The sequence below is a fragment of the Macrosteles quadrilineatus genome, unplaced genomic scaffold, assembly GCF_028750875.1.
Source record: "Macrosteles quadrilineatus isolate MER2022 unplaced genomic scaffold, UCM_ALF_1.0 Scaffold_7__1_contigs__length_78375512, whole genome shotgun sequence".
Classification (NCBI taxonomy): domain Eukaryota; kingdom Metazoa; phylum Arthropoda; class Insecta; order Hemiptera; family Cicadellidae; genus Macrosteles; species Macrosteles quadrilineatus.
Genome location: NW_026542600.1, coordinates 39,952,149 through 39,973,021, shown reverse-complemented (window position 1 = coordinate 39,973,021; position 20,873 = coordinate 39,952,149). Strand labels below are relative to the sequence as shown.

The window sequence follows — 20,873 nt, the reverse complement described above, 5'->3', positions numbered from 1 at the left end:
GGTATAAAAATAACAACTTTGTTCTTTTATTCTTTCTGGAGTTTTCCTTCATCCACACATTCAACAAATTACCATGGTTACTAATCACACAGTAACACAACAGTAATCACACAGTTTCCATCACCCAATTGGTTACTAATCATTCAATTAGAGACTAAGCTATATGTCGTTATTAGCCGAGCTTTTGTGACATAGCACACAGCAGGAGCAGACACGACCTTGGGATGTTGATCAATATCTCTCTTTTATGTTTCCATTTTAATTTTGTCAAATGAACTATGAGGTTTTAAAATTAGGTACATTTTTTTAAGCAGACTTTCTTAAAACAGTCATATTTATTCCCTGTATACGAACAATTCTCATCCTTGCATGTTTAAAGCAAAGACTATCAGTGCGTTAAGAAAAAACAATCAAGGTTAAACTTACTGTTAGAGGCTCTCTCAGAATTTCTGGAATTTTGTTGACGTTCATGGACTGATATCTCTTTTTGGTGTACAGTCTGAAGCATATCCCTTCAGAGGTTCTACCAGCTCTACCTTTCCGCTGTTCAGCGCAAGTCTGGCTGATCCAATCACAATCCAGGGTATAAGCTCCACTGACTGTGTCTACACCTCGCTGAAACATACAAAACACAGTCAATGGAGGGTAGCCTTAAATAAACTAAAAATGTTTAATTCTCTAACTAATTTCCAGAAGGTGTAACATTTTGCTCATGGAATCTTTGAGAATATTTGCTATTTCTGTACGAAACATTTGTTTACTAAAATATTGAAATGCTTAGTTTGAATAATAGTACTTGGGGACTGAGCTTTGCTCCGTCAAAATCGGTAGGATACTCTGCAAGGAATAACTAGGCTCAAACGATGGTGTTTAAGTATTTAACCTCTCATTGAAGTTTTGATCCAGCATCATTTTATCAAATAAATAGGGATGGGTTGGATGTAAATGTCAGTTGTTGGTTTTAGTAGTTTATATAAAAAAACCGAGAATTTACATGAACAGTTGGTACCTATCAGTTTATTTATAAAACTGATGTCTTGCACACAAACATTTTGTACAATTTTTTTTTTTTTTTGTTAGGAGCACATAAAATATTTGTCAGGAGTTAGTTTACGACTATAATAATTTATTACTATGGCAATAATCCCAATTATAATCCCATTGATATTTTATCATGACAATAGTAGTTTTGGACAAGCTTTTAAAAAAACCAACTTATTCCAGCAAAAAAATAGTAATTTGTATACAAAAATTAGTTACTAAATATGTCAAATTCAAGATTGAAAACTAGATGTCCGAAATTAGATTTCGAAATACCCCTGCCACAGCAAAACCTTGAGAGGGCAGACTTAGCGAATTTCTATTTGCCTAATAAAATTCTTAGTCATGTCACATTTATTCCCTATTTAAATACCATTAGGTTTAACAATTACTTTGATTTTCCCCAACAGAATTTGATTAAAATATAACCATAACAAAAAAATTACAACAGCTTCCTTAATCTCCATAAGTATACTATAGGAATTTTAAATATACAATTTTTTGTAATTTGCCCAGTAACCATTAAAATTTTGCTTCAGTTTACTAATTTTGTTTTTATTGTTAGGAAAGAAATCGTGGTATTAATTTATGTTGGAGGGTCAAAATGGGAAAACCCAATTTTTACCCCATAAAATCCCAACAAAGCTTTCTTACCTCTTTGATTTTTCCGCAGTCAATCACAAATACAACATCGTTTATTGTGACACTGGTCTCTGCAATATTAGTAGACAGGATGACTTTCCTATGACCAGGAGGTGGGGGGCCAAACACACTCTTCTGATTCACGGACTGCAAAATAAATTTACCTTAATAGTATATTACTTTACTAGCCCGGTAAGTGGTGTTTTATCTTGCGAGCACGACAGTTGCAGACAGATGCACAAAATTTTACATTATGTGGCAGCAAGTTAAAGATTTTCTCACCTAATTCAAAAGTTGATTTAATGGTAGTCTGGCATTGGTGAATTCTGAAAAAATTCCCTGCCTGGTAAAATATGAATGCACTGAATTGTTATCAGGGATATTATTAAGATTGTCTTTAATAGGGGTGTGCGATGCAGCATATTTTTTTCGATTCGATGCATCGATGCGATTCAAAGAATTTCGATTTGAATCGATGCGATTCAATTCGATGCAGCAGGCATGATTTTCTTTAAAAATTAAATACAACTTGTGTTTCTGTAATGGATCCTTTACCTTAAAAAAGTTAAAGTAAAAAATGTACTAAATAAAATTATGAACAAGAGGATAGTTGCTGACCTAACCTCATTAATGGACACTGCTAATTTTATGGTTGGCCTAAGGAAATTCACCCTTCACTAACAATTAGAATAAGCCTATATATCGTTAAAGCTATCATTAAGTTTATTATTATTGACCTGTATTAAATAAAATAGTGTTTATTTTATGATGTAGTAGGCCTATTGTTACTTAATTTTCACATTTATATTGATTGTCTTTCAATACTTCTGGTACATTCTTAAATCAGCACGGACCAAAAAAGTTGATAATCAGTGTTTACTGTCTATTTGATACATTATTGCATGTTATGAATAAATAGATCTGAAATTAAAGATTGAAATTAATAAAAAGTGTGTGTAAACTAAAAAGTTCAAAGAGATCAGTGAGGCCTACCAAAAAGATAATAGTTATTAATTAGAACTTAAATAATATATAATGTCATTTTCTCACTATTTATATCTTCAACATTTGTTAAACTATGAAAATAAGTCACTAAGTCTAGCTGAAAACTTATTAATAAATTACAATATCTTTTCAATACAGAATAATAAAACAAACCATATTTTACAAACATTTTATTTCTTAACTTTTTCCCTTGAACAGGGTGAGGAGGCCAAAATTTTTTTAATGACTATCAACAAAAATGAGGTATCAATTGTAATTTTACGTAAGCCGCTGATGAGTGAGCTGTGAAGAGCAGACGACAGAATTACGTCACTACCACAACAACTCAACTCTACTGGGATGGCGAACTGCGGGTGTTTAGTGTGAAGTGAAGCACCCCCTCCCCTGTCTAACATTAACATGACAAGGGGTATGAAAAGAGAAAGTTTGTCAGAATGGCAGACTTGCCCTTTGTAAAGTCTGGTTCACATGCCCTCCCTCACCCTCAGTCGCTTGCATAATTCTACTAAACAAAAGTTTCTGAGTGTTAATTTTAAAATAAATGTTTAAATTCAATGACTAAAGTATAGATCTGATAAACTTTACTCTAATTTATAAATGGGCTTATCAGAATTTTATCAGCCATTTGTCAGTTGTTTTTTATTTCTTTACTTTTATATGTAAAGATATCTTTTAATTTAGCCTTCAAGAAAAGAAAGATTATGTTTTGTTTGGGACTTAAATCTCCTTGATAAAAGAGAAAAGACTGCACGTTTGATACAATTAATTTCAATAAGTTAATGTGCAACTATGCGACATTTTTTTCTAAAAAAATAACAGCCTACAGTGTAAAAGAATCGTGTGCACTGTACAGCAAAATGTGTTTCTTTGGGTGCTTTTAACAAACATTCCATAGTTTTAATTAGTAACAAATGTGTTTATGTTCCTGATGATACCAAGAACAAGGCTGGGCAGAGTGGATTCACAGTGAACCAGCCAGGTACAACACGTAACTACAACCATAGATAAAACATAGCCTACTCCCTTGTGTTGGTTAGTCTATGCTACAACGATCGATTGGAACAATTGATGTTTTGAGCCAAAATATTCATATTGATATATAATCGGAAAAATTGATGTTTTATTAAAATATATAAAGCCATATGTCAAGATTTAGTTAACAGACATAATTGAACGTCAAATCTAGGTCTTTGTAAGACAAAAGAAAATCACACAGTTTTAAACTTTAACCTAATTTTATACTCTTTATAAACAAACACGTCCTACATAACGGTTCTTGATATTTATCAATGTATCTTATCTAAACCCTTCCCACAATAATATACTCACACACAAATAACAACATCAAAGCAATCGTCACTTGCTCCATTGAAACACGAACGTCGATTGGCTGACATGACAGTGCAGCGTGGCCTCTCGACCAATGAGAACTCTTGTTACATACTTTGATTTATCTTAGATAGTCAACATTTGCCATTCATTATAATATTACAAAATCGACATGGACTATGCGTATGGTGTTTTTCAATCAATACTTATGTTATAGTAGCACTTAAAACTTCACTTAAACTCTTAAACTAGGTAGATAGTACAGATATAATATGGATCTACTTTTTGGTGCAATAGGCAAGTGCAAGCCTAACCCTCTGACTTCGACGATGTTGTAATTGAATCAAATTTTTCTAATGATGCGTAATGCAGGGATCAAACTGAACATTTAGACAAGTTTAGCTTATTTATTTTGTTCTAAAAATAAAAATAATACATTTAAAGGTCTGACTTATTGATACAGACATTTTTAAGTATAATTTCGTGTTGAGGACAATCGCGCGCCGGTTGTCTGAGACTGAATTCTGACTGTCTGACATCTTGAAATGTAGATTGTATTGTGTTGTGCAATATCATCTGCCTGCAGAGAGAACAGCTGAAGCTAAACTTTAGCTGTTTTGAACTAAATAGTGTGCTAAGTTGGTTACTAAAGTTGTTAGCGTGATTACAAAACTAATAGATATCAAATAAATAAATGTTAAAATAAAATATCTATCCATCCCTGTCGGGTATCGGTATCGGCGGAATCAGGCGAAATCGACGTTTGGCAATCGATTCTTGATACCGATATTCCTAGTATCGGCAATGTCCGAGTATCGGTGGTAGCGATAATTGACACTTCCCTATCTAAAACTCATTTTGGAGTCCTAAATTAGTTTTAAATATGCATCGGGACGTAATCGTTGCATCGGGAGTTACCTAATCGGTCTTTTCTTTTTCGATGCATCGAGGCCAAATCGATGCATCGTGATTTCGATGCATGCTGAATCAAATCGCGATTCGATGCATCGAATCAAATCAAATAGAAATTTCTATGCATTTTCGATGCATCGCACACCCCTAGTCTTTAATGTTTATCACAGAATCCAGTAAAACCACAGAAAACATACTACTATAACCCAGAATGCTAACTGCATGGTAAAAAGCGTAAAGTACTTTGAGAGAGCTTTGCCTGTCAATTCGTAGGCAGCGCCCCCAGCGTTGCTATGCTCAAATTACTTAACGCTTTTTACCATTCTGGGTTATAGTAGTATGTTTTCTGTGGTAAAACCCAGATTATGATCCAGATAATGATTGTACAGTTAGCACACCAAGTTTTCAAAACAGAGGTAAACACTATACAGTGAGTTTTTCTTTTTACTTTTCATATGACTCTTAAAACTCTCTTCTGCAAATCAGTAACTTGTTAACACTGCTGTCACATCCCACAACAATTTCATACGATTGGTGACTCTGAATGTAAGCAAAGTATATTAACATCAAAACATTAAAATCAGTAATGAACCTAAGACATCTAATCATAAAAATACCTTTAGACACTCTTTTGAATTCATTGAAAACATAATTTTTCCATTTAATGTAAGGTTTTAGAACTATACCTAGAAACCTAACCTCTGCAGGTGTGTTGTGGGTACATGAACTTAAGTTAAATTTGAGGATTTTAGTTTTCTTCTTCTTGAGACACAGCAAATTTACAGACATTATTAAGGAAATTGACAGGAAAGCAGGCTTACCTTTAAACAAGTCCATAGAGACACATAAAATATACAACACAAAAGTAGGAAGTTTTGTCATTTCTCCAGTGACTTTAGTCAAAACTTTCTACTTTTGTGTTGTATATTTTATGTGTCTCTATGGACTTGCTTAAAGGTAAGCCTGCTTTCCTGTCAATTTCCTCACTAATTCCTGGCAAATGCCATATCTTTTTATTTATCAAATCTACAGATAATGCTTTTGCTAATGAATAGTAACAGAAAAAAGGCAGTAAAAATAAACTTCAACTAGGCCTACTATTCAATTAGGCAAAGGTGGTTTCCCTTCAAAACTATTAAATCTTTTGCCTTTTTCTAATGAATTCCGTGGAGGGGAACACACGATGAGTCTATAAGCAAATTTTTAATTAGCGCCCGATCCTTATGGGATTTGGCCACTTAAAAAAAAAACTGGCCCTCTTTAAATAAACGGTATCAGCATTCTGACACATACTTTCTCCCATAAGTTTGTCAACAACCTTTATCATGTGTAAGTGGTGAGAGTAAATATACGCAAATGGGATTTGTACAATTTTGTTCAGAATTTATAGGACTATTACATGCTAAATTTTTATCAAAATCGTTCGAGTCATTTTTGGGAAAATCCGATTTTTCTGTTATTTTATGGGGGTTTTATGGGAAAATGACATAGGTAATTACAATAACTTTTGAACCGTAATTTTTAAAGAAATGGGATTTGTACCATTTTGTTCAGAATATAAAGGACTATAACATACTAAATGTTTATCAAAATCGTTCGAGCCATTTTTGGAAAAATCATATTTTTCCGTTATTTTATGGGGTTTTATGGGAAAATTCCCATTAAAAATAAAAATTTCTAAAAAATTAAAAAAAAATATCAAAAATGCAAGGACTATAATATACTATGTTAAATCAAAACAGGATTTTTCTAAAATCCAATTTTTCGTTATTTTATGGAGTTTTTATGGGAAAATAACATATTTGACCATAACTTTTGAACCGTAATTTTTACAGATATGGAATTTGTACCATTTTATTCATAATTTAAAGGGCTACAACATACTAAATTTTTTTCAAAATCGTTCGGGCCATTTTTGAGAAAATCCGATTTTTCCGGTTTTTTATGGGTTTTTATGGGAAAATCCCCATTAAAAATAAAAATTTCAAAAAAATGAAAAAAACGCCTGGAGATACCATGGATTAGAACCTACATACCAAATTTCATCGAAATCGGACCACAGGTGTGGTCTCTAGCTCTGTACACATCCAGACACACAGACACACACACACACACACACACAGACATCACTTCGAAAACCACTTTTTTGGGTCCAGGGGGACCCAAAACGAATATATCCACTCAAAACTCAAACTCGAAAATTTTGACGAAAACAATACTTTCTCCATATACTATGGTATAGGGGGAGAAAGTAAAAAAAAAAAAACTCCTTAAAATAAAACTGTTAACATAACCATTAACTCTATAACGATCAATGTAGAAATAGACTACCTACATAGAAATAAGAGCTCAAATGGTTTGCAATTTTAATTTTAAATAACATGTGTAAGACTTTTTTATTGATCTTTTTACTTCACTGATAGTAATGCTAATAATAATTTAAGAGATACTTTAATTTGGTTTACTAACTGGCCACCACGATAATCTGTTAAAGCAAGAGCATCAACAGCACTGGATTCATGGAAATAACATCAACTTCTCTTAGTATTAATAGTAACTTCTTATTTCCCTTTTTAAATAAAATATTTTTATATTGATATTCCATAAGAACAATAACTTCCCTTCTATATGACAGCAACTTAGCGGACACAGGTAGCACTGCCCATGTCTGCTAGTTCCTATTTTTATTTGTTATAATTTGGCGCTATTTAAAACAAAAAATGCATTTTTAGGGTAGAAAAATGTAAACTCTATCTTCCTCTGTTGAAGTTAGCTAAATTCTGTAACCAATGTTTTTTGGAATAAATTACAATATATTCATTCATTCATTGAATAACTCTTTAAGGCTTGGTTGACATCAATGATTAGAGAATGAATAAATAATTTGACTACCATCTATTGGTTTATATGACTCATGATATAAAAATTCAAAATGATTTAAGATAGTAACCGCTATCAAACATGATGGTATGTATGGTCAGCTGTTAAGTGGCATTAAGCCTTGATTTCTACCACAAAATAGGTTATACTAATAATGATAATTTTGTACCGTCATTCTCGAATGCAGAAGATGGAGTATCAAAGGCTTTGATTCAAACATGGAGGTGTTTTCCATGATTTTGTCTCTGACCCGCATGATCTGATCAAACCCTGGCAAAAACACGAGGACTGCACCTGAAAACAATTTATTATAATGGTACCAAATAAATGAAATTTGCATGTGTTCAGGATAAAGAATACTTATATCATTTCTAAAACTTATCAATAGTATTATATTAGCCTACATAGCAACCATACAAAAAATTATACTTGAAAATACACAACTCTTCCCAAGCATTCATCACATTTCCTTTGTTACAATTCTTTACAAGACATATATTGTCCTCCTTTTTTCCTAATGTGTGGCAATTTTTTAACAAGTGTTTATCACTTATTTACCAGTATTTACCGTCTTGTAAGTTAACAAGAGTAAAATATATATACATTTCAAGAGTGCTATTAGACATATTTTTATTTACTTTCTGTAATTTGTGAACAGAACCTTACTAATAGAATAACTCATACTAGTTTTGGGATTTAACTAACAGACAGAAGATTTCAACTAACCTCTTTCAACTCAACTATTATTTTGTGTCGAATTTCACAATTTTATCCATCATAAAGCATCTTCTGTGATAAATTAATTGTTAAATGATTACAATACTCTAGCCCACACAATGGCAGTTGTCAATGGAAGTGGTCAAGTGGTTCCAACTAACAAGATACAGTATTTGCATTGTTAAAGTGAGTCTATTATGTGGTAGGGGAGGTAGCTTCAGCGTATATTGCAGAACTGACTGGTAAATTTACCATACTCCAGCTACTTTTAACTGTCCTTTTCTGCAACTTTCTGACTTTTTGGTCCAAAAAGATAACAGAAACCAGCTGACTACCGTAGTGTGACAAAAAGATTTTATATAATGAAACAGTAGAATAAAGCTTAGTTAGCATGAAACTTGTGGAACGGATCTGTAGGTCCCCAAAAATTTTGGGCTGGACCAGAACAACAGTTGGCTTGAGAAATTAATTTAGGCCAGAAATAATTTTAAAACAAAGCATTTATATCATAAAAGTGCGCTTCTCAATATTCGATCACAGACAGTGTCTGAAAATTGGGCAGTCACAAATTCCTGATTTTGCCACGATCGCAAGAGATGTTCATGATTTTAGCTTGCTCTTTCTATCCAAAACAAATTCAAACCAATTTATTTAATTGTTTGTCGTATTAAATAAAAAAAGTTTGATCTGGTAACAGGTAAAATGTTTCAGGTTGACCAAACGATACTAAAGAAATTAAAAATAAACAATTAAAGATGATAAGTGATGATTCCTAGGCATAAATATCTAGCAATAAAGAGTAGGCCTAAGGGAGCCAATTTCACGGAATCCTTTCAATAATGATCCTGAAGTAAAATAAAACTGTATAAAATGAATTACCATCTCGTCCATCAGCATGGATTGATCTAAGGACCGCAAGGATTAAATTTTCATCCACAGGCTTTTTCAAATGGCACTTTTCGTACAAGTCAACCATTTGTTGAATGTGCGATGGTACATCAGAAGTAACAGTGGCAGCTGTTGTCTCTTTTTTTCTATTTTCATATTGTCTGAAACCAAATATCAACGTTAAGTAAACCATGAAAGCTGATGTAAAGTTTAATTAAGTGCCCAGGTATTAATGAGGGTAGCAAACTAGGAACATCTTCTCAGTGGACTTTAGGATTAGATTGATTGAGAGCAATTATATGATGGCCGTGGAATGCATGACCACAACTATCTGATGACTTGTTTTATTTTTTACTAGGTAATATTTTGTGATTTTCTTAAACTTTTCGATTGCATTAAGCAATTATGCACTGGGTAGTATAAATTCATGTTTAGTTTTAGTCTTGTTGCCATTCATGTAAAAATAATGTATATTGAATAAAGTGAATTTGAATCTTGAATCTATTTACATTGCTTGAGTTACAAACCATTAAAAAACAGCAAAGTCACTATTATATTTCTGGTTCATAAGACTTTGCATAAAGTATCCACAATAAATATACAGGGTTAGTAAAAAGTGTGGAGACCCCCTGTTATTTTTTTAACGGCCCATACTAGAAAAACTAAACTCGGCACACCATTATGGCATGTTATGAAGTACTTTTTGGGCATAACCACCACTTGGTGTTAATCCCCAAAATGGGGGATTTTGGGGGACACTAAAAAATTTCAAATACAAAGACCCATCGAGTGACCTCTCATTTTGAAGGTCCTGGTAAAGGAAAACCAACAACGCAAACTAGAGGTCTCTATCTCAGTTCAGTACAAAATGGGAGCCAATTGAAATTCTCATAAGTTCCCAAACCCAAAATGGGGGATTTAGGGGGAAACTCAAAAATTTTAAATGATAAGCCCCATCGAGTGACCCCTCATTTTGAAGGTCATAATAAAATAAAACTAACAACGCAAACTATAGGTCTCTATCTTAACACAGTAAAATATGGCAGCCAATTGAATATAAAATTGCAAGTTATTTCCGATTTCTAAAGATTTCAATCAGCTTCCATTTTTTACTGGATTGAGATAGAAACCTCTAGTTTGCGTTGTTAGTTTTCTTTTACCAGGACCTTAAAAATGAGGGGTCACTTGATGGAGCTTATCATTTAAAACTTTTGAGTTTCCCCCAAAATCCCCCATTTTGGGTTTAGTAAGCAAGTGGGTATTAGGCTTAAAAAGTACTTCATAACATGCCAAAAAGGTGTGTAGAGTTTAGTTTTCCTAGTGTGATCCGCTACAAAATTTACAAGGGGGTTTCCAGACTTGGAAAGCTGCAAGTTAAATTCAACTTCTGAGAATTTCAATTGGCTGCCATTTTTTACTAGATTGAGATAAAGACCTCTAGTTTGCGTTTTTGGTTTTATTTTACCAGGAACTTCAAAATGAGGGGTTACTCGATAGGTCTTTGTATTTGAAATTTTTTAGTTTTCCCCAAAATCCCCCATTTTGGAGATGTACACCAAGTGACGGTTATGCCCAAAAAGTACTTCATAACATGCCATAAAGGTGTGCCGAGTTTATTTTTTCTAGTATGGGCCGTTAAAAAAATAACAGGGGGTCTCCACACTTTTTACTAACCCTGTATATATGAAACAAAAAAAACGTATTTAAACCTAAGCATGTAAATAAAGGTACAAAAATACAATGAAATTATTTGGGACCAAGTACATAACAATCATAACAAATATGCAAACAATAATGCTTGTAGATGTGTCAATTGAAAGTCAATTAAAATACACATATTTTAAGTAATGAATACACTGAAGATTAGTAACTGGTTTAACATTAAACTAAACTGTTACTGTAATAGAATTACATAAATAGGCGGTAAATTCTTCCCACTTATGAAATGAATCAAGTCGCTAAATAAACATAAATTTAATAGCTACCATAAAATTATTAGGCCTATTGCCATGATAAAGTATTAATACGATTTTAATTGCATCATTACCCTAGTAATAAATTATGAAAGTTGTGAACAAACATTTGATCAATCTTTTAAGTAGAGGGTAATTAAAGCAAACTGGAACAAAATACTCACAAGTACAAGTCTAACAAGCCCAGGATGGAATAATCACCGACCTCCTCAGCGTAGGTTTGGGCAGTCTTGCCCTCAGCACTTACGATGGTTAAATCAGGTTTATGTTGGATCAGGTAGTTAACAGTGTCAACATCACTATGAATGGCAGCCGCCATCAAAGCTGTTCGACCACATTGTGGGTGCTGTAAATAAAATGTACAATGGCTTTACATCTGATTTTGTTAGCTGAAAGTTATAAAAATCTACTTTTTCTACCACTGCATGGAAATAAAATGAAATGAAATGAAAATGTGCTTTATTGTACAATTTAGAACATAAATACATTTTTACACAGACACATAAAAACAATGGTTAATAACCGTCTGTTTTGTTGGCACTAGAGTTGTTCCATTACTTAAGATTAGAATAGTAGGCCTATTGAGCATTAAAAAGATTTATTAATATTTCTGAAATAAAGACATAAGAGAAAAGATATAAGAGAGAACGAAATATTATTACATAAGTGATAAAAAACAAAAACATACTGATCCTAACTTATCTGTAGACGAGTTTCATATACAATTATTTAGGTTCAAAAGTTAAATTCTGTCACTATCTCCCATCTATACTTCCAAGCGTTTTCTAGATAACTAGCTAAAGCTCGCCAATTCCTCCCATTTATAAATTGATGATATTCTATTTCGTTTAAAAAAAGTTTTCCCAGCCACAAATGTCTTATGTGTTTTAAAATCGGACAAAGTGCAATAAAATGATAGACTGTTTCATTTTCATTTAGGTTACATAAAGAACATCTATAATTTTGATCGAGCCAAGGCTTCAGGTTGATAAGCTCTAATCTTGCTTTAAGAATCCACGAAATGGTACGAGTATTGTTGAGTTTGAGGGGACTCTTATCTCCAAGTTCAAGGTCGAGCGTGAGTAACTGGCTGTGGTGGACGGAGGTGCGCGCTCGACCAACACACTCCCCCCTCCACCTACAACGTAGCCCCTCCGCTACCGACCTCAACTGTTCGCTAAGCTCCGCTAAATCATCATTTTGAAAATTAATATTTATATTAAATTGTTGTCCCAGAAGCTTCCATTCTTTACTCCAAAATACATTCCTTGAAATAATTTGTTTAGCTAAAATTTTGGGCAATCTCCCCGCTGGTAACGTTAAATATTTCAATAAATAATTTAGGTTTACATTCAAAGTATAAAAGTATAACTTTTCACAGCATGTTTCCAAATATAATGCATAATTTGGTGTGTTAAAAGGTAAAGAGAATAATTTTTTGAGAAATATTTTTTGAACAGATTCTATTTGATCGCTTTCTATACATCCCCACACCTGAGCTCCGTAGCAGATTGTAGCTCGCACTACCGCTTCGAAACAACACATTTTAGAACATAACGGTACTTTTGGGTTTTTAAATAAAGCACTCCAGACTGAATTAACAGCAAATTGACCTATTCTGGCTTTTTCTTTGAAATGATTACTCCATGAAAGGGAACTTGTGAACGTGATTCCTAAATATTTGTACTCATTTACCACCTCAATAAGTTTACTCATATACCACCATTTGTCGCTCGTCTTCAATTTCCCACCATTGCTAAAAACAATAATCTTTGATTTTTTTAAATTTACAGTTAAATTCCATGTCCCACAGTAGGTTTCTAAATTTTTTATCATGTGCTGCAGCCCGGTACTAGTTGGAGACAGAAGAATAATGTCATCAGCGTAAAGCAACATATTTATTTTCGATCCACCAAAATGGCATCCACCTCCTACCGCCTCCGGCAGGTCATTGATAAATAAACTGAATAAAGTCGGTGAGAGAATGCAGCCTTGCCTCAGACCTGTGTTAGTTTCGAAACTGTCAGTTACACCTCCTTCACACCACACACTCGAACTGGTGTTGTTGTAGTAGTTTTTTAATACATTCAGCATGCGCGTCGATAATCCCAAACTTGACAGTTTAAAAAACATTGATTTTCAATCGATTGTATCAAAATAATAATAATAATAATAATATCTTTATTGCCGTGAAACAAATATAAAATTGCATGGCATCCGTCAACATTTAATACAGGTATAACAAGCGACAGCAAAACAAATAAATACAACAGCATAAAACAGTTAATAATACGAATGATTAAAAAATTACACAGAACTTGTCATTTGATTGATTTAAAAAAAAAGCCGCACTAAAGTCAACAAAAAACGCATAAAGTTTCCCAAACAGTACGCAAAATAGCTCATTTACGCTCTAGAGCGGGAATAGATCATTCCAAAAGGCGGAAAAATTTTCTTAGTAAAAAAACCATTAAGCCTACCTGGTAATCTACTGGTATGTTATGGTCATTGATATAGTTGACCAAACATTTGAACACATCTTTAGTTCCGCTGCTCAGTGCTTCTTCTAGAAGGCTGTCAAACTCTTCTCTTGCATCGAGATCCATCTGGAAGATGCACATTGAATTAACCCAAAGAGTGCAATGCTATGTTATTGTTGCAAGAAATATGTTTGTATTGGATTTACAAAGTATTGCAACTGTTCCTATCTAGTGTTTATCAGTGTTTCTAAGTTTTCAACGATGGGTCTTTTAGAAAGATGACTACCACTTGTTTTTATTGTTTCTGTTTCAATGATTTGTACTTAAAATACGTCCGGTGAATAATGAAACATGTAAGGTACCTAAAAGAAAAACATCAATAACATTATTCAAGTTCCAGGTTTTGTGTTTTAATCTAATTTTATGGACTTTACCTGTCAAGGGCCATCTATACTGGATACTTGTATCTTTGTAGTATTTAGGGTGTCCAGCGTCCCATCAACATAAAATTTAAGTAGAATTCCACATTTTCAGGTTTAAAATTAAAAATTTCAACAAAACTTGCAGCTCAAATAAGCCTATCTTACTTCTTTACACAGCTTATTACCAGCTTAAAGACTAATAGAGCTCCAGGTATTGACGAGATCAGAGTCGAACAACTAAAGAACCTAGGTAAAAATGCCATGCAATGGTTGTTGAGCCTCATGAACATGTGCGTAAGCCAAATACATATACCAAAGGCATGGAGAAAAGCTTGCGTGGCTGCACTGCTCAAACCTGGGAAATATCCAAACAATCCTAAGAACTTTCGACCTGTTTCTCTCTTATGCCACACATATAAAATCTTAGAACGTCTGATACTCAATCGAATCGGCGATTTTCTAGAAGAAAAGATCATTCCACAACAGGCAGGCTTTCGATCAGGCAAGTCTTGTTCTGGCCAAGTTTTAAACCTGACCCAGCACATTGAGGATGGGTTTGAGAGAAAACAGATCACGGGTGTCGCTTTTGTAGATTTAACAGCTGCCTACGATACCGTAAACCATCGAAGACTCTTGGGAAAAGTGTACAGCATTACCAAAGACTATCAGCTGACTTCAATGATAACCACTTTTCTTCATAACAGGCGGTTTTTCGTGTCCCTTCAAGGCAAGAAAAGTAGATGGAGGAATGAAATGGATTGCCTCAGGATAGCGTCTTAGCCCCAGCTCTTTAACATATACACTAATGACCAACCCAGTACTATGACGCAAATCACCTCAAACCGAACCTTGTTAAGACCAAAGTTTGTACCTTTCACCTAAACAATAGAGAAGCAGGCCGTGAGGTGGCGGGGAGACCGTCTTCAGCATTGTCCTACACCCAAATATCTTGGTGTCATACTGGACTTCACACTGACATTTAAGGCGCATTGTATTGCGACAAGGGGTAAAGTCTCAGCGAGGAATAATATCATCAGGAAGCTCACCAGCAGATGCTGGGGTGCTAACCCTAATGTCCTCAGAACCTCAGCTTTAGCGCTCAGTGTGTCGGCTGCGGAGTACGCTGCACCAGTATGGAATGCATCGTCACATGCAAAAAAGGTTGACACTACAGTCAATGACATGGCTCGGATTGTAACTGGGTGTTTGAAACCAATCCCAGTACACAAACTCTATTCTATCATAGGGATTGCCCCTCCATCAATCTGACGTGATGTCACTGCCGACGCAGAAAGGACTAAGCAAGAGACAGACCCTCGTCACCCATTACACGGCCACCAACCTGCAGAGCGACGGCTTCGGTCTAGAAAGAGCGTTTTATCACGGACTAAAGTCTTGGATGGATCACTCTCAAGCAATCGGGTGGCAAGGTGGGAGGCCACGTTGACTAACCCTCCCATACCAGCTAGAGAGGAACTGGCTCCTGATGGAGGCCTGCATTACACGGTGTGGAAGACCCTAAATCGAATCAGGGTCGAGGTACCAAAATGCAAGACAAACATGCAAAAATGGGGTCTCTTACCAGACGAAGAAAACATCTTGTGTGCGTGTGGTGCTGTTCAGGATCCTGGCCATCTGCTTATCTGTCCACGCCTAGACCAGTCTTGCACACTAGATGATCTTTTACAAGCGAATGACAAAGCCATATCGGTAGCTAATTTTTGGAAAAACGAAGTCTGATTTCCGGATACGGAAAGTAAGTAAGTACTTCTTTACACGTGCTAGTACATTAAAATCCCTTCAGCGAATTCAGTGATAATTTCTCAAGGTCGCAGCAACAACTGTGATCAATCGCCTTGATCACGGCAACACCCGTGATAGTTTCTCACGGTGTCGGATATCCGTGATAATATATATTGGAATTGACGCAAAATATGTGATTTCCTGTTATCGCAGCAACAGCTGTGATAATTTCTTGTGATCACGGCCACGTATGTCAAGTCAAGTCTGTTATAAATGGTGTTTTGATTATGTTGCTATTTCTATTTGCTTGTAATACCAGCTATAGAGAAAGCCCTAACCTAGTCCCACCTGACATAACCCAACTCAATACAACTCTGCAGAGCACTAAAAGCTTACAGCCGCTGTTCAGTTGGGTACGTTTAGGTTGGAAGACCTCTTTAACACGTTCACTGCTGACTGCTAGATCCTGGGACGGCGCCAGGAACTGAACTAACGCTCGCCGCTGCGTAACATTGCCGCCGATACACTGAATTACAGTAAAAACAACAGTAGTTATACTGGATGGCAATGTTCTGCAATAAAACTGGCTTTGGACGTAGTACTAAGTGATTCCGATAGATAGCAGCACTACCCAGGATGCAGTCGGTAAAGTAGTGTCGCTATCTATCTAGCAGGAAAGAGGTGGAACAAAGCCCTTTTCTATCAACCCTGATGGTGATTTTGGGAAACTATATTTTTTATTGTCAGAAAGGTACGTCCCCACGAGCTGCAAAGAAATATAGGACAATCGTGACGAGCTGGCTGATCCATGGAATCGTTAAACAACAACGAACGGTGACGTTCCGGAACGTTCCTAGCTCCTGGCGCCTTGGCACGGCTGACGTTCCGGAACGTCCGTAGCAGCGAACGTGTACAGTATACTTCTTTAATTTAGAGAATGTACTAACCTTTACTTATAATGTTTATATTATTAACCTAGTTTTAAGTTTTTCAACCTTACCTTGGATATTTTCTCTGCAAGAGGTTCAATGCCAGTATTATCTAAAGGCCAATGTATTGGATTTTTCAATTCCTCCATGGCCATTTCTGGAGACATGTAGTTCACACTGAAAAATTTAATAACATTGTTAGCAATGTCTGAAAATGACACAGATGTAACTGTGGAGTAACTGTCACAACTGTGTATGATTGAAGGCCTGCTTTGTAACTAATATACCTGTAGACATTTACAACTAGCATTTAAGAAAATTTAAACTTTCTACTTACGCTTGCAAAATGTGCTCCAGGTGAATTACAGTCACTTTGTAAGTCCTTCCAGGCACTGTAAAAAGTAACACAAAAATTAGTATTACCTCAAAAGATAAAAATAACCACAGCCATAAGGTATTTAACAACGTTTTTATTTGTTTACCTTAGTTCAAAATAATGAAATAGTTGAGATTTCCATAGCCCAACACCTTTGTGTCAAATAAACTTAGCCTAAAGATTCTAAAAAAGCTAAAATCACTGACTTTTGTTTTGTAAGTCTTTGGTCAGCTTCCCTCTTATCAGTTCAATTAAGAACGGAGACAATTTTAATTTGACTAAAAAATCAAAACTACTCACTCATCAGTGTGTCAAATCATTCTTCCGTAAAATTCCCTTTTAGATATCAAATGACTAACCTTCAACGATGTTACATCCATTTCCAAGTCCTTTACAGTCTTTGAAGTAGTCTTTGTACTTTTGTGTGTTGATTGTAGCCGACATTATGATCAGCTTGAGGTGGCTGAATCTGACTAGGGCGTCTCTCAATACGATTAATGTAAAATCCGTCAGCTTGTCTCTCTCGTGGATTTCATCAATAATGATGTGTGACATGTTGTTTAGCCACTGGTCTCCGCTCAGTAGACTGCGTAGGAGGACACCATTTGTACAATATGTGAGAATTGTTTCGGAAGACGTTCTGAAACACACAAAATTATTATATGGCTTTTTGAGAAAACCCATGATATAGGGAGAATTCAATGCTTTAGAAACCCATCATTTTTACATGGTCAGAATCTAAATCCACCCACCGCAACTTATACCATATACTTATAACAAATACCGGTCAACATTATAACACATGTACATAAAATAGTTGGATTGTAAAATTTTGTAACTGTGTCATACTTGAGAATAGTAGTTTTCAAATCAATGCATCATTTTGTGTTTGTATACGTTATCCAAATTGCCATTGGTCAATGGCGGCATTTGAACCCAAGCTTCTAGGACAGAAGTCTCACACTCTAACCACAAGACCAGCGAACAAAGCTTCACGGATTAAATCCTTTTATTCTACACTCATACTCAATTCTAATCTTGCTGAAATATGCAACCGGTTGCAGGATGCCAATTTAAAGGAGTAAACATAGACATTTAACTGTCTAGAGAACACAGAGGTGAGACAGTAACCGGTAAGAGTGACTAGGGATAATAGATGACTGCTAACGTTGGTAGACCAGTTTGAAATTACAATTTTCTTTCAATTATCCCTATTCAATTAATTCCCTGGAGTGGTGGGGCGGTGGTAATGAGTCTGAACTTGTTGTTTTGTAAACCACAGCCTAGGCAATAATTGGTTGAAAGTAAAAGTTATCTGAATTTCAGCACTATTTAGTAATGGTACTTAAACCTGACACATCAATTTCTGATTTGAGTTCAGTGTGCAGAGTATGTCACAGAGTGTTGATTACCTTGATTCGAGACGGATATGGTAGCCGACAGTGTCGCCAATACGTTCACCTCTCTCAAATGCCACTCTCTCACTGATGGTTACAGCCGCTACTCTCCGTGGCATGCTGCATAATATCTGGCAGGTCTTTTTTTGAAACTCAGCAAATTCCATGATCAATTGTGGTATCTGGTAACCATGAAAACAACATAAAACCTTGACCAATGCAGTCACAACAGTATAACAATACTAAGCTATTTTAGGACTTTTAACTTAAATAGGAATTGAATAACTAACTACAATTGTAATGTTATGTTGCTACAGAGTTTTACAGTACAGTTCATAAAATCTTTAGGTGCAAAATCTGACGATTCTACTGTTTTGAACATACTTTTGACCATTTTTGACCAATATGGCCAATGGCAGGGCCGGATTTAGCATTTTGTCACCTCTACCAGGCCAATTGTGAAATCCAGCCCTGCTGGCTGGTGGTTATTGTAAAACAATTAAAAAGACGCACTACAAAAAATATATTGTGCCCCCGATGCCGCGCCTTTCAAAATCTAGCCCATTGCCTCTAAAACATTTAAAAAGACGCTCTAAGAAAATATGTTGTGCCGCCAATGCCGCGCCCTTCAAAATTTGGCGCTCTAGGCCAGTGCCTAGTCGGTCTAGTGGTAATTCCGGCCCTGGCCAATGGACAGATTTTTCTCTGCCTGCAGAAAGCTGGCACAGGCTACTACAAAAAATATAATTTTTTGTTTTATAGTACACACTAATTATTGTCTCCTGGGATCCTGACAACACTCATGAGCATCCCTAGCGGTTTCTGCGAAATCATCATCGGCTCCCGCATTTATAGCAACACACTTGAGCATCTCTTGCGGTTTCTGCGATACCATGATTGGCACTCCCATGATCACAAGAACATTCGTGAGCATCCCTTGTGGTCTCAGCGACACTATAATCGGCTTTGGTGATCACAATTACCTTACAAAGTTAAAAGAGAACCAATGAAACACTGTAAATGAATCAAGGCTTGGCCATGGCTCTTGGCGATTATTACCAAATTCCCGATCCGTATAAAATTCAAGTTGATTCGCAGACTTTTTGCACCTACAATCCTCAATTTTTCAGAGCGGCTGAACATCCTATTTGAATGACTAAAGTAAAAAGGAATAGCTTAATAAAATGAGATTTGAACAAAGTTATTATAATTTTTGTGTAGACTTATTTTTCAGTGAATTTCCCTATAGGGAAGACACAATTACTGTAGGTGGCATGGTAAGACCTAGAGCCGGGACTATTTAATTTTATTAACATTTGACTAAAAACCAGGATACAAGTTTTTCCCTATAACCACTAAACCAGCTATATTCCAAGATTCAAGATTCAAGATTCTTTATTTTCCAATAAAGTACAATAAATAAAAGTGACATATTTTATAAAAGGAAAAAAATATTCCTCACAAGACTACACGTCTGTGCGTGAGGAAGAGTCCATGGCACTCGCTGGTCACTCTTAAAAAATATATACAATTACATAAAACAACTTTTCTAGTTAACAATAATATAACTTATTCATTAAAATTAAAAATAAAATAAAATATCTTAGTCCTGGCCAACATAGAACCATCAGAATATAAGTTCTAAACACTTGTTAAGTTAAAGCTAATTAAACATTAAAAATACCCCTCAAAATAAAATAAAATAATAATTACAATTCAAAAACAAAAATCAAGCTGGTCTAAAAGTTTTGACATAGGCATGGGTTGGCTGATAAGTTGGAGATTTGATAGATTTTTTATTATTTTTTTTTTTTATTCAAACGTATGGTGAATGGATTAAATTTTCAGCAGCCGTGGGGCCGACGTGTAACAGCCACTCTCCAACTATTCTCCCGAAAACGGCTGCACTGCTACTCTCTGCCTGAATGATATTATTTGGAAGATTTCGGTATAATTGATGTGCAATATAAAATGGATTAGAAAGCTCTATTCTGTAACCTAATCTGGGTATTGTGTATCCAAAGTTTAATCGGTTTCTTGTTATATATGTGTGAGTTGGCTGTGTGAAAATTTTGTGTTTGTTGTCTTTAATGTAGATTAGAAGGGTTTTAATAAATAATTGTCTAATATTGAGTACAG

At 35.1% G+C, this 20,873-nt stretch overlaps 1 protein-coding gene and 1 non-coding gene across 5 annotated transcripts in view; one reads left to right on the top strand and one right to left on the bottom strand.

The window, feature by feature from the left end:
- Positions 1-20,873, bottom strand: part of LOC128997928 (ATP-dependent DNA/RNA helicase DHX36-like) — an 88,784-nt gene that overhangs the window by 46,152 nt on the left and 21,759 nt on the right. For all 4 annotated transcript variants that reach the window (XM_054423762.1, XM_054423765.1, XM_054423764.1 and 1 more), the window contains exons 6-15: positions 18,750-18,916; positions 17,697-17,977; positions 17,299-17,353; positions 17,033-17,138; positions 13,868-13,993; positions 11,552-11,733; positions 9,406-9,575; positions 7,979-8,103; positions 1,696-1,830; positions 427-615 (exon numbers count right to left, since the gene is read on the bottom strand). In XM_054423762.1, coding sequence (XP_054279737.1) covers positions 427-615; positions 1,696-1,830; positions 7,979-8,103; positions 9,406-9,575; positions 11,552-11,733; positions 13,868-13,993; positions 17,033-17,138; positions 17,299-17,353; positions 17,697-17,977; positions 18,750-18,916 — 1,536 coding nt within the window. The remainder of the gene's footprint in view (positions 1-426; positions 616-1,695; positions 1,831-7,978; positions 8,104-9,405; positions 9,576-11,551; positions 11,734-13,867; positions 13,994-17,032; positions 17,139-17,298; positions 17,354-17,696; positions 17,978-18,749; positions 18,917-20,873) is intronic.
- Positions 6,041-6,160, top strand: LOC128999190 (U5 spliceosomal RNA). Its single transcript, XR_008491248.1, has one exon. It is a non-coding gene; the product is annotated as a U5 spliceosomal RNA (small nuclear RNA).